At 42.5% G+C, this 14,279-nt stretch overlaps 1 protein-coding gene across 2 annotated transcripts in view; it reads left to right on the forward strand.

Annotated features, from left to right (window-relative positions):
• The window catches only part of LOC136435438 (uncharacterized), a 58,241-nt gene that overhangs the window by 39,465 nt on the left and 4,497 nt on the right, over positions 1-14,279 (forward strand). Inside the window, exons 4-6 of one of the 2 annotated variants that reach the window (XM_066428938.1) lie at positions 12,321-12,410; positions 12,627-12,687; positions 13,145-13,288. In XM_066428938.1, the coding sequence (XP_066285035.1) occupies positions 12,321-12,410; positions 12,627-12,687; positions 13,145-13,288 (295 nt within the window). Of the gene's footprint in view, positions 1-1,120; positions 1,358-1,657; positions 1,694-1,849; positions 2,953-12,320; positions 12,411-12,626; positions 12,688-13,144; positions 13,289-14,279 lie in introns of those variants that run through there. The other variant, XM_066428939.1, reaches the window with a different exon arrangement.

Below are 14,279 nucleotides of genomic sequence, written 5' to 3' on the forward strand. Positions count from 1 at the left end.
TAACATTTTTCCGTGTGGTTTATTTACATGTCTAGATTACATTATATCTAGATGGTGGATGAGCTCAAAACAGCATGGAAAATTGTTGTTTATCAATGTTTCAATGTTACAGAACCCAACAGTCATTAAGTTGATACTTGTATTTAAAAAAATAGAGCGATCCGTTTTTGATAAGATCAAGCTAATTATGGAAAATGTACAACTGCAAAGATGCAGACGATAGACCAAAAACCATGCCTCCCCATGAATTAGCAGCCTCTTCCATTGACCCCATGATACGTCCTGTCACTATGGCTAGTTGGACAGTGCAGAGACACCATCTCTCCACTCACTTCCTTACACTCTACTGACAGTGTATTCAAATACTAGTATACACAAGAACAAAGCATCCAGAAAACAGAAAACAATGCCTACGTACTATATGGAGGCGATGAGAAGGTGCACCCTCATAAATCAGGCCCCCTATGCTCCACGATACATCGGTAGCGAAGGTGCCCTGATTACAAGCGTGCCTAGACATGGTTATGGGACGTCGCGGACACTTGCTCATGAATAATTAATGAGTTGGCCTTATTTGGCAATGAGCGGACTGACGAACTCATGTCCAGACAGAAGTCGCGGACAAGATCCGTGGGCTTGCTCGGCTTTCGCTGCCGCTGGGAAGCCCATATAACAGAGGCTCATCCCTCCGCCTGTCCTTACACTTAGAAATACGTCCCTGCCATCAAGCAGTGTCTGTAGGGTGGACTGCTGATGCTGACGAAGCCGCTCTCATCCAAACAAGTCTTCCACAGCTGAAGCATAACTGTCGGCTGCCATTTGTTTTGGGTAACCAAAGCAACGATGTAACACGTAACCTAATTGGTTGATAGCTTCCCAGTGTTCTTTGCGGGATCCCCTCCGATGATGGGAAGCAAACTCCTCTGATTGGCCGAAGCTGTTTTGGTGGCGAGGTGGCCCAAAACCATGTCTGGGCACGCTGGTAATCAGGGCCCCTTCTCGACCGATGTATCGTGGAGCGCAGGGGGCCTGATTTATGAGGGTGAGAAGGTGCAGAGTTGATTTATGGTATAAGACACCTTATATGTATATGATATAATTCAAATGTTACCCATTTCAGCGCCATTATTGTGAGGACCGCCAGATCCTCACAGTTGACTTTGACTGGCATGATGGAAACCATACTAGTGACAGCTTCTTTGTTGGCACGAGCCCGGAGTTCGAGCTGGCCCTGTACACTGTCTGTTTCCTCGCTGGGGACGGAGCAGAGACGCGGGTCGTCCTGGGGGGAGAGGCGGTCACAATCGCCACTCTCAAACTGGGTGGTTATCTCGGATCTTGCTATCCATTCCTACGGGTCAGTAAGTTTGAAGTTTCAGAGATGATAATTACCTTCATGAACTACTTTACACTTGTAAAGGATACTACCATGTGGTTTTATGTCTCATTCATGGGGTTTCAGCTACATGATAGTATTGCCGGATTATATACTTTGCATTGACATAACTCAGTTCTGCCAAACAATTGTACATTAGATTGTATTACATTAGTTAGGCAATACATTAGTTAGGATGCCCAGACAGTGATGTCATGTATGTATAACTATGATGTAGTGGACAACTGTATTTCAACTACAAACTCTTCTTATCTTTTGCAGGAACAAAGTCAATCAGGCATAGAATATCATACCGAGGTAAGAACTCCTAAAGTTCCAGGAATTTTTAGTGCTCGCCAGTTATGCTTTTATTCATTTCTTTTCTCAGTTTGACAATAGCTCAGTTACGTACATCATTCTTGTAGTCTATATCGTTTCCTTGGAATTTTACCTCGCATTTATATGGACACTTAGGACAATAGCGATGACAACCCAGTGGTTGCTGAAGGCCTAGGCTTCTTGCAGTACCTCGAGAACGAGAAGTTTGGCCCAGAGTTGCCAAAGGGTACTTTGAAGAGGATCTATGAGGAAGACTACACATGGTCGTACGGGAGGAGGCCCAGGACGCCCTTCTCACTGGTCCTGCGCACCCTCAACACCAACGGCAAGGTCGCGACTTACTGGACGTATCATGGGATGGAAATGGTCACCTTCCTGAAGTAAAGTTACAACAAAGCCCAGATAGATCTGTCTTGTTGCTTTGTTTAACATTCCTGTATGTTTTGGAGGAGGGGGGTGGGCAAGTTACAAAGCCCAGATAGATCTGCATTCTCATTTTTTTAACTTTCGTTTTTTTTAACCTTTTTTACTTAACTTTCCAAGCTTTAACCTTTTTTGGGTGGACAACTTTATTTTCAAATCATGATACATGATATAATGTTCACAGAGCTGTGCTCACTTGCACTGTTGCTTTGCAAAGCCATCTTCACTTGCACTGTTGACATGAAGTGTCATTTTCACTTGCATTGTTAGTACGATTTACTAGGTTGTAAGGAATGATGTTAAATTCCTGTTATTTTCCTTATTGTAGATCTCATTCTTTGAAGTTTTTCATTGTACCTGTAATACTTCCATTCTTGCATTCATGTCAGTTTGACTTGAAATATAGGATAGGATAGAGATATCATAAAGAGAACAGTTTGTTACCCTTGCTGAGAAACATATCAACTGTATTATTACAGGTTCTAATGATTCAAATCAATGGCACAATGAAATTTTTTTCACCACTAACTTTTAGTATAGGCTGCGGTCACATTCCCCGTATAATTTTTTATCAGCAAAACTTTGACAAAACCGACTTGGCAAGGATCTATGACAACCTTTTCTGTCTCTAAACAGCAGAATTTTGTACCATACATCTACGAATGTCCCCAAATGCCCTCGATATGCTGGCATAAACCTATCGTAGGATGAGTATGGCCACTTAGCCATTATGTTCCATTAGATATAAATGTTGATATGTGCTTACCTGTTATTTCATGTGAAATCATATGGATTAAAAGTTGTTAGCATCTGAACAGTGTCAAGTCTCAATGAACAGTGTCAAGTCTCAAACTCAACAGAACAACAAACACAAAACTATTGAAACTGGAAAGATTCATTCATTTATTTGAATACCTGCAATGTAGACATATCTGGTCTTGCAAAGAATAAATTGCAGACAGGTATTTTTAGCTTTGCATAGTTTTGAAGCATTTCCCTTTTTCTTACTTGAATGCTGGCATACATCTAATATACTTTTGTTATATTCTCTATAAAACTAAGCCAGCTCGTACTATGGCTGAAGAGCTTGAAGAAAGCCTGCCCAACACTTTGAAAAGGCAGTATGGGTGGATTAACTGGAGACCACAGACTAGCCTGGAATCCATCCTATTTAGCTTCCGGCCGCTGCCCAAGCTCCGTAGCGGCCGGACGCTAAATAGGATGGATTCCAGGCTAACCACAGACATGGTGAGCTCACGGCAGGCCTGGAGTAAAGTGACAAAAACCATTCAGATCTCTGTTCTTACTTTCTTCACCTTCGTATGATTTGCACAAGCACAGCTCAATAAAGTTGTATCAATAAGTAACAGGGAAGTTTGTAAAAGGTCTGTCTACATTGCATGATTCTACAGGATCAATATTCAAGTTGAAGATAGATGTAGAATCGATTCATATTTTCCACATATATCTACTCTAGCCTTTGTTACACTAGAGACTACTAGTACCATTATGTCCTTGTCGCGTATTATCGGGGAGGCACCTTTAGTCTGGTGAAGGACTGTATTTGTCCTGAAAGTTTGGAGTAATTGACATTGATAATGTGCGCACAATGCAGTGTGTAGTGTTTTTTATAACATTTTATTTGTAGAATTGTGTTGCATATCCATTTGTTCCAATAGTTGAATTATGCATTTTAGACCCCGTTCACACTCATTTTTTTCAATCGCGATTGAAGTATAATCGTGATTGAATCGATCCGATCGCGATTGATTTTTTCAGTGTGAACGCTCCCGATCGCGATTGGATCGATCCGATCGCGATTGTTTCTGATCCACCTCCGTAGGTAGTTTGGGAGGATCAATCGCGATCGGATCCAATCCTATCAAATTTTGAGTGTGAACGCAACTACGATTCATTCCATCGCGATCGGCGTGTATTTCGGCTTGTTCCGGGGGTGGGAATCACCAATCGTCGCTTCGTTCACGCTCCCAGTCCCAGATTGTTTTGTCTACAGCTCTTGCCGCGTTCATTACCTGTATTACAGCTAGGCTAATATACAAATGCCTTCGTCGTTCACGCCTTCTCGCGATCATAGCCCGCCGATTGCCTTCCCTTCCACGGCTACAGAACATTCTCCAAAAGTTGGTGGACTCCCGCCATTTTGTAGCAAGCGACGCCGAACCGTTTACCTCAACCTATGACCTCAAATGATAAGCGTGCCTCAATCGTGCTTCAATCGCGATCGGATCACGGTGTACTTTAATCCACTTGGCGAAAAGCAGTGTGCGCCAAAAAGCAATTACTCAAACAACTGGATATGATTTTTGGAAACGGTCAGACGTTTCAAGTAGCATCCACTACTTTTCGTCAGTGACTGTGAGCAAGATCAGTTGAACAGCAGGTTTATAACCACGAACTAAGAATTGATATGCAAATAAGGAGAAGACAAATATTTTGATAGTCCAATAGAAAGCGAATTAGACAACTCAAGACAAGGTTGAAGTAAAAGGGCACAATAGCTCCTATTGTTTTAATATAGGAGCTAAAGCTGGTTTGCCCCCAAGGCTATGTCCCAAGTGCCAGACAGTTCCACCCTTAGCCCTCCTTTCCTGTTGAGGGTTGGATTGTATATCCTCTCATATATTGCCTCCCTTACTCCACGTTCGAACCAGCGGGGTTCGTGGTCAAGGATATCAGTGGATTCGAGATTGAACGAGTGCCCCTGGTTGTGTTTTAGGTGGTGGAAAATGGCCGAGGAGTAGCGGTTAGCGCAATGTTCTTTGTACCTTTCATTAAGTGATCGGCTGGTCTCTCCGATATAAGTGTTGTTGCAGTTGGGTTCTTCACATTTGAGTCTGTAGATGACATCGGCCTTGCTGCCTTTGCGGGGTCGGTCTTTAGGATGTACCAGTCTTTGTCTGAGAGTTGAGTGAGGTTTGAAGTTGGTGGCAATGTTGAAGTTTTGGAAGATCCGTCGGAGTTTTTCGGACACTCCTTGTACATATGGAATAGTGATGTTGGCCTTGTTTCTGTTGGTCAACGGTGTACACTTAGGCGTTTTCTTGGACTGGTCAGACGGTTTGAGGGCTTTGTTGAAAGTCCATCTTTGGTAGCCACATTTGCCCAGGGCACCTCGGAGGTGTCTATGTTCGTCTGTTTTGGCCGTGTCTGAGGTGATGATGTTGTCTGCCCGATGAAAGAGAGTTTTTATAACTGCCAGTTTGTGTTCCAAAGGGTGGTGAGAATCAAAGGCCAGATACTGATCGGTATGGGTCGGCTTCCTGTATACTTCGAACTGGAGGCGACCATCCTTCTCTATGATGGTTTTGGTGTCTAGGAACGGGAGCATATTATCTTGACTCGACTCCTGTGTGAACTTGATGTTGTCATCTATCTGGTTGATATGTTCAAAGAAATCATCAGCTACTCTCTTCTTTAGTCTGCACCAAGTGTCATCTACATAACGGAACCAGTTGGCCGGGGGAGTGTCCTTGAAAGTACTGAGGGCTTTGTTCTCAAATTTCTCCATGTACAGGTTTACCACGATGGGCGAAACTGGTGAACCCATAGCACAGCCGTGCAGTTGTTGGAAGAATAGTCCTTTGTAAGTGAAGTATGTGCACCCCAGGCAGAGGTCTAGCAGCTTGCATATTTGGTCCACAGATAACTTGGTTCTGTCTGCTAGTGTGTTGTCAGCCTCTAAGGCTTCCCTGACTACTGACACCGCTTCTTTGGGGGGGATGCAGGTGAAAAGAGAGCACACATCATACGAAGTGATGATATCATCTTCGTCTAACTGGATGTCTTTGATTTTGTTTACGAAATCTGCACTGTTCTGTACATGGTGTTGAGACTTCCCCACTAAAGCAGTGTGAACGCAAAATTTTCTTTGCGTTCTATCGCGATCGGATCGAACAATCGCGATTATACTTCAATCGCGATTGAAAAAAATGAGTGTGAAAGTCCAGTAAACCCGATTGCATGGGCTTCAAAAATAGCTACAATCCTGCAAATACAAGTAGGGGGTTCAAGTATTTTTCCTTATTGAAGATCTCATGTTATATCAGTTTGAAAGTTTCTCAGTGTTGATTTTTAATTGGTAGAATCTACTCTAGCAGGAATAATTACAACTCCCAGAAATGGGATATCATAGAAGCAGTGGATCATTCATTCCTTGATGAAAGCTATTCTGTCGAAAATCTGGGATTGAATCCAGTCAGCTTTGAGGCTTTGTTCGATAATTTTAAACCTAAGAACGTTTCCATTCGTTAATAGTACTGTGGTAGGCAACGCACTGATATTTACTAATGACATGTACTGTGTATGTACAGATTTCTCGTGTCGACATAGAACATTGTGCTTTTCAGTTTGTGTATCCTTAATGATTACACCTTCAATTGGCACAACGATAACACATTGAAACTTAACAGAATAGTTTCAGATATGATCGATACTTTGATGAGAGTAATTTCGATATTATCAGCATCAAATATTGTGGAAAATGATGTATATTTGTCATGCATGGCCATTTAGGTCAGGAGATCATGTGATCTTCCACCTTACGGTACGAGTACCGCCGTGAGTCAATCGGTTCTTCGGCCGCCGCTGGACCTTACGCGCTCCGGACGGCGATCTCCCTATACGGGAGGACCAATGACTACGCATTACAAATAGGAAACAATATTTAGGTCTTTTGATATCAATAAACAAAGTTCTATCGATATGATGTTAAATTACTACCATGTAAGAGCCCCATCTACAGCACCAACCCTGAAAATTTTACAGAACGACCATCAAATTGCCACATTTTTGCTAACATTTTGCTCTCTTTAGGATAGGGTGAATTTCGGTAGACTAATTTGCTTATTAATTTCAAGTATCACCATTCTGAAATCAAAATGATGTTAGTAAAGACATTGTTTACATTAGGTGAGCTGGGTTGATATATTATTTGCACGTTTGATAAGCATTACACTTCACATGCTTACAGAATGGAAATTAACAAGAATAGTGGCCCTTGAAAACTTCTTGTGTTAAAACATGTTCCTCAACTTGTGCATTTTCTAGCTTCCTTGTGCATTCACTACGCGCCGATGCAATCTTGTCTTCAGTTTGTAATTCCACAAATTGCATTGTTACGTTAAGTAGCAACTATCACTGTAAAGAACAGATTTCAAGTCTAGTACACTGTACTTGATTCTAACCATGACAAATTATTCCGACGCCATTTTTGAAATTTCACATGGAAGCGTAAAGCACAACAATGACAATGGAGACCTTTGCGGATATCGAGGCAACAAAAGCGCAACAAGAAGTGAGAAGAGAGGAGCAAAAATTCACGATCACGAACAAAACAACCCACCGGTGTGACCAGCGACCCCCCGAGAGACACAAAACAGGTAAATCTACAAAACAAAGAAGCACCACTCGACATGCTAATTCTTGGAGACTCAAACACTAGGGCCATTCAAACAGACATCCTGTATTCGGACAAAAATGTCAGAAAGGAATTAACATTTATATTTGACCTGACACAAGCTACAGCGTACATTGAAAGAACAACCATGCCGGGTCCAAAGGTGATCTTCTTTCAACGATGCACGCGACCGTCTGAAGGTCTCAACAGCGGTATCCGAAAAGACGACTCTCGGATGACTACGGACCACTTTCATCATTTGGTCATAGCAAGGAGGTTAACCTCCTTGGTCTTAGAACATGACACAGCAAAGTATTGTAAAAACTTGAGAAGAAGCAAGTACATATTTCACACAAGGTTGTCATGAAGTCATGAATGAGGACAAAAGGGAGAAAATTAGAGAAATGCAGCTGTAAGTTCCCAAAGAGGTATTGTAAAGCCTTGGCAAAACCAAGTCCTTGGCAAAACCAAGGGGGTTGGCAAAACAAAGCAAGGACATACAATATAATGTCCTTGAACAAACCCAGTTTGACTTGTGTAAATGTGTGTATTTTGCTTCGGAAGAGGGTCATGTCCTAAGTAAGTTAAAGGATGGGCGGATTGCTCGTATATGTGGATTTGGTACAGCCCCGCACCCCCCTCGGATTTTGTTGGCAGCTACCAACAAAATCCTTGGGAGGGCGGGGCTGTACCAAATCCACATAAACTCGCCCCGCCCATCCTTTAACTATTACATAGCAAGAACATTATATGATCTTATATATAATGTCCTTGGTCATAGTTCGGCACCTGTAGTGACCTGCCCGATTGGTTCGGCCAAGGAGGTTTATGAATTATAGTGACGTTTCGCCGTCTGAAACTGTTCTCAGGGCAATGTAAGGGGGTAGGTAACGTTAGTTGTTGAGACCTTGGTCCCTTCGTTAGTATAGTTAGGAGAGGTACGCTCAACCCAAGGACTGACAGAATGAGTCGCTACATTTTGAAGACGTGGATCTGTATTATCTTTCTCTGTCCTCTCTCTACACTGAGTCTCTTCTCCAGACTAATTCTAGGACACAATATCTCTTTTGTACATCTTCTATCCGCCTACGTAACTCTTTCTGAAAAAAAGGGCACATTCTTCCACTATCTGAATCATCATGCGTCATTTCCTCTAAGTAGCACTTGACAGTCCCAAATAAGGCAGTGTCCAGCCGGAAGCATGCTCTGCCCCCTGGAGAGAAGGTCATTTAATATTACCCTTCTCACTGGGTTATTACTCTAGTCCTCTAGCCACCATTCTATTAAAGGTCTTTCATTCATTAAGGAAACTGAGTGCCCGCCTACACTCTTTCTCAGAACAGATCATCAGAACTGACATCATCCTTGGAAAGTACAAGGAACTTAATCTCCAAGCAGATACAACGGTTGCATGTAGGCCGTATCCAACTGGCAGAAGAATTTTTTTATTGCAACCGTTGGATCTGCTTGGAGATTACAAGAAACTATGCTATATCATAATCGCACCCTGCCTATTTCACAGGGCCTACGCATGCCAGCTCAGTCCTCGGCTCTAGGGCCAACATGTCGCCAATTAAGTTTTACTTCAGTTCAGGGTGTATTACCAAGGCATTTGGCTTTAACTCTCCAAGCAGAGGTTTGTGGGGAATATTATGAGTCTAAGAGTCTATCATATCCCCCCGTTCTTTTTCTTCTTTCTTCTTTTTCCGCTGGCCCTAACCGGAATGAAAACGTGGTGTAGGATATTACTAGTATTAAAATAAAGAAGGCTGAAGAAGGTCATAATCTTCCCTACCAACATCTGCTTGGAGCCGAGGAGCTGACCAGTGGACCAGTGCAGTTCCTAGAGACGGCAGCCATGCTATCTTCTGATTGGCTAGTTGGGGCCGAACTCCCAAGGTGTCAAAACGTCCTGATAAGATTACCCCAAGTGCATCGTCCCGAACTCCAAGTTTTACGTGAACCTTGCGTGAACTAAGCAGGTAAGGATAACAATGTTGTTGTTGATATCTTTGGCTATATTTCTGCTAGACGTGGTCTCAAAGTGCTGTCTCTTCTAGGTTCTTGCGACGTGTTTTAGACGATGTCTTCATGGTGGTCATCCCGTTAGGTGCTCTCTAAGTTAGGAGGGGAACCAAGAACTAAGGAGGTTTAATATATAGACTATACCTCTGCTCTAACCAAAAAGTTTAAGTCTGCCGTGAAGATATTAGTAAATGCACTTTCTCTGTAGTTTTTGGTAAGCGCCAGACTAGATCAAGCCCTTGAAACCAGTCTTTGAGAATGTCCTTGGCCGCATTTTTGACGAAAACAAACATGGCGGCAGTTTTTTCTTTGATCGCCACTCGCCAGCGTGGGTAATATTACATCGTTCTTGTGATAGCACGGGGAAAAATCCCAAGCTATATAATAGTATATGTTCATTTACACTCTGAGATGAAGGAGTATATAGATTATAGCGCAACAGAATAGCAACTAGACAGTGAAGTTTGGACACTGCCTTTGGCAGGTTTGAAAACTTTGAATGGCTTGGGGGTTTACGGAAAAAGCTGGGCTGTCTAACCAGGCAAGGTAGGCTACCACTGTTTATGACCCCAAAGGTATGCATGGGGTGGTTGGTCTTTGATGGAACCTCCCAACACTGCTAGATAGTTTGGCTTTTTTGTGTGTACTGTATAATGATCCTGTACAGTACTAAGTACTTGTAGAATGTTATTCATGTCTGTAGTTAGCCTGGGAGACCAGACACCGTATATCGGCGCGCCGCCAAGCATTGCACGCGTGCCTAATCGTATTTGGCTAGCGGAACTTGGGTTTACAGCGGAGAGTGGGAAGGGGTCAGTCTTCGGGGGCAGCAGGAGGTTGGTCAGGGAAAGCTTAGGCGCACGTGCGGTGCTTGGTGGCGCGCTGATATACGGTGTCTGGTCTCCCAGGGTAGTCTGTAGCGTTCAAACTCATACATTATTTGACAAACCAAGCCTTCTCTTGGATTATAGGAACCTGAGTAAAGCAAGATGGAGTCCCTGGTTGAAGAACTGACCTGTCCGGTCTGCCTGGACCTGTACGAACAGCCGGTTCTCCTTCCCTGTGCACACAGCTTGTGTAAAAGGTGCGCTGGTGAATACTTTAAGGAAGCCAAGAAGAAATCCCATCAACAAGCTGCAGGGCAAGGAGTGGCACCCAAGGTAATGTAAACATTGAATCCTATATGATGATAAGATATGGCAACAAGCTAGGAATAAAAGACTTGAGGGCTGTAATACCATCTTTTGTAGTTCCAGTTACAATTTTTATCATCTCTATTTTGAAAATTTAGCCATCTTGTTTTTTACCAATCTTGTTGTTTTGTACCCTCGCATCAAATTTGTCATCTACAAAACTAACTTGATATTGTCTAATGCAAATAAACAATTTTTGTCCTGCCCCCTGTCCATGTAGCATGTTCAGTGCCCCACCTGCAGACATGAGTTCCAACTCCCCAAACTTGGAGTGGACGGACTGCTCAAAAACACCACGCTGCGGAACATCGTCGACCGCTACCGGGAATCAAAGAAAAACACAGCAACCCCCAAGGCAGTCCCCAGTCAGATCTGCGACAAAGAACCGAAAAATGCTGTGGAAACCTACCTGGATTCTGACGACTACTGTGAACTGTGTGCTTTGGACCAGATGGAGGGAGCCCTAGCAGGGCTCACACTGACTGATGCATCGGCAGCGACTCCGAAAGACTTGACACGCACTGGGCATCCACAGGGGAAGGTAGGATCAAGCTTCCCTTCAAGAATTCAACATTTCAGTAGCGATAATATGTAATGAAAATAGGACAGAATATATTTAAAAGTCCCAGAAAGTCCTCTTTATAAAGTTTGTTTGTTTGTTTGTACTCCATACTTGGTAAATGCTCAAATTCAAGACCTCCATTTAACGTCCTGTCCAAGAGACGTCCCTAGCCGACACTACAACTGAATATTCATTTATATCTCGAGTGAGGAAATTGGTGTAAAGTGTCTTTCTCAAGGGCACAACATCAGGACCTGTCTGTCATTGGAATTAAGTACCTCCAATCCATGTTCTGAGTCAACAACCCAAACTGCAAGGCCAGTACCTTGCCACCACCACCACTCTTGACTTTGTCTCTGCCTCTGTGTTGCAACTGAATATCTTATGTGCTTCCTTGTGTTTGCTTAAGATGGCTTAATCTAAGCTGTACTTTTTCATGATGACACAGTCACTTGTTCAGTATGTCTTCAATTATCATCAGCTTTGATTGATTTATACGTGTGTACCATATTTTCCCTTCAGGTCGGAAAACACAAAGGCCGCGTGGTTACCGCAGTGTCTGACACATTCCAACATAACCAGGTAATTACCAGAAAGGCAGGACAGCATATCTAACTCCCTCCCTATGCAAAAATGTTCCAAATCAACACTTTGCAGAAGTGGACCATTCCAAAGCGTAAACATTGACTATTTGAGTATTTCAACAGAACTTCACCCCAAAAAGAAAATTAAAAGAAAGGTATGGCAGTATCTATGCACTTTATTCCTGTGCAAAATTTTAGGTCATTGCAAAGACTGACTCTCAGGTAATCTTGCAACCAGACTTCACCGCAAATGATGGTCTCATATCGTTGTGCACAAGCTATGTAACTTTAAACCTGCCATTTGGCAGCTTGCATCCAGCAAGTTTGTGGGACATTTGGGTGAAGAATACCCCCAAACTATCTATGACTAACGTATTAACGTTACATTATTTACCCTTTACAGACAAAGGTGCAGCCTGACATCTATTCCACTCTGTGGAGTCTTGACTATAACCGTCTATGGAGAGGTGAAGACTACGACATAGACCCTTACGTACGTATGACTTCTCATTGAAAAAAATGTGTTTTGTTGTCAAGCCTATTCATATGCATATTTAAGGTAGAATTAGCCTCTTAGCCTGGGTACCATCCTCCCATGGTTAGCAAGCAAAAAGATTAGAGGTGGTACCCACGCAAATAGACTTGAATCAGTTCTAAAAATTCAAATGAATTGTTACTTACATTTTTGTCTTATCTGCTTTTGATACAGGGTGACAGGCTGTTTTCCTTCATTTGGCGACACAACTTAGAGCTAATCCCTACTTACAAAGGTGAGTATGTGAAACATCTTGTGGCCACACAAAAACACACCAAAAGACAATCTTGATATTTTTAGTATGAAAAATAAGTTACTAGTATTCTGGATAACATTGAAGTAACTTCCAAAATTTTGATGGATGAACTCCACTCTTTGGCAAGGAATGACAAAGACTTCCCTTCAGAAAGACTGGAGTTTGTCAGTGAAAGAATTCAGATAAGTGAAAAGTCCAATTTTGTGTTAGAAGTTACAGTTCAACTCTGATCCAGAATGGCTTTTACAAACACAGATGAAATTTCAAGTTATAATAAATAAGTTGTTCAAGTTGTACTGGACATAACCACGGCATATGCAACAAATGTAGAATGAACCACTAGTGCTGTTGCACACTTATGTCCATCATTTTTAGTCCGAGGTTCAACTGCTGTTAACTTCGATGTATTTTGAAATAAATGTGCATATTATCATAGCCTTTCTGAGGTTGTTGGACAACTACAACATTGACCGGCCGGACTATGTGACAGCGAAGGAGGAGAACGATGCCCGGGCGTTCATTAACCGTTGCCTGGATACCGAGGTGATGAAGGAGGCTCATTCCTTCTTGGCTAGGGAAGGTAAGATCATTAGCTTCATGAGAGTTTTGACTTTTGATCCAACACGACCAAGATGTCTTGAATTTTACTGCCACTAACCTTGTTAAATCAAAGGGTCAAATTAGATTATCTTCCATCTTCCCCAGTTAAGTCTAAGGGCCTGTCAGATCAGTTGGATACATTTAATCCTCACACTACAAAACTACATGTTTAACCAACAGAGCTAAGCTTTTCTGCAAAGATCATCTTTTTTTGTCAAATTTAACACTGTGGTCAAAAAGGCCTCGATTTTTCCTAACTTGGAAAACATGAATATTGATAAGGACTCGATGTCAATCACTCCTTTCACTATTGGCAACAGTAGCTGATTGGTTCACACTTTTGCAGGCGGGATCCAGATTTGTTTTGGTTGTACCAAGCCGTGCAGCATTTTCCCCGCGAACTTGTCCTTTTCAAATGCGCGCCTAGTCTCCGCCCCTATTGTTCTCTGGTTAACACATAAACAATACCCCAGTTTTTATTTCAATCAATCCCAGGCTCAAGCTTTGTACAGACACCATCGTTTCAATTCTTCCTGAGCTAAAGTTTCGTCCATCTTACCACACAAAAAACTTAAGCCACTAAGAAATCGCAGTTTCCGTTATAGCTCACCGACATTCCTGGGTTCTTGATTCCGCGCCTGACCGCTGGAGACGGGGCCAAACAAAAAAAGGCATTTCCTACGTACATTATCTGCGCCTTTGTTTAAACACACAGTCAAAATTAACCGATACCCGATAGAATTCCGAAAAATTATTGACGAAGTCGAATGTTTTTATTTAAGATAAACCCCGTGTGAAAACGTGCGGCCCGATAACGCAACGCTCCCCTTTATATATGGCGTCTTTGATCAGGAAATCGTGACAGTACCGGCGTGTCTGGCCCTGTCCTACACAGCAACTCATGGTCAATAATCAGAACCTACGTTTTCCGAATTAGTAACACATCCTTTTTAGTAACAAACACCTTACGT

Source organism: Branchiostoma lanceolatum, chromosome 5 (genome assembly GCF_035083965.1).
Source record: "Branchiostoma lanceolatum isolate klBraLanc5 chromosome 5, klBraLanc5.hap2, whole genome shotgun sequence".
Taxonomy (NCBI): Eukaryota; Metazoa; Chordata; class Leptocardii; order Amphioxiformes; family Branchiostomatidae; genus Branchiostoma; species Branchiostoma lanceolatum.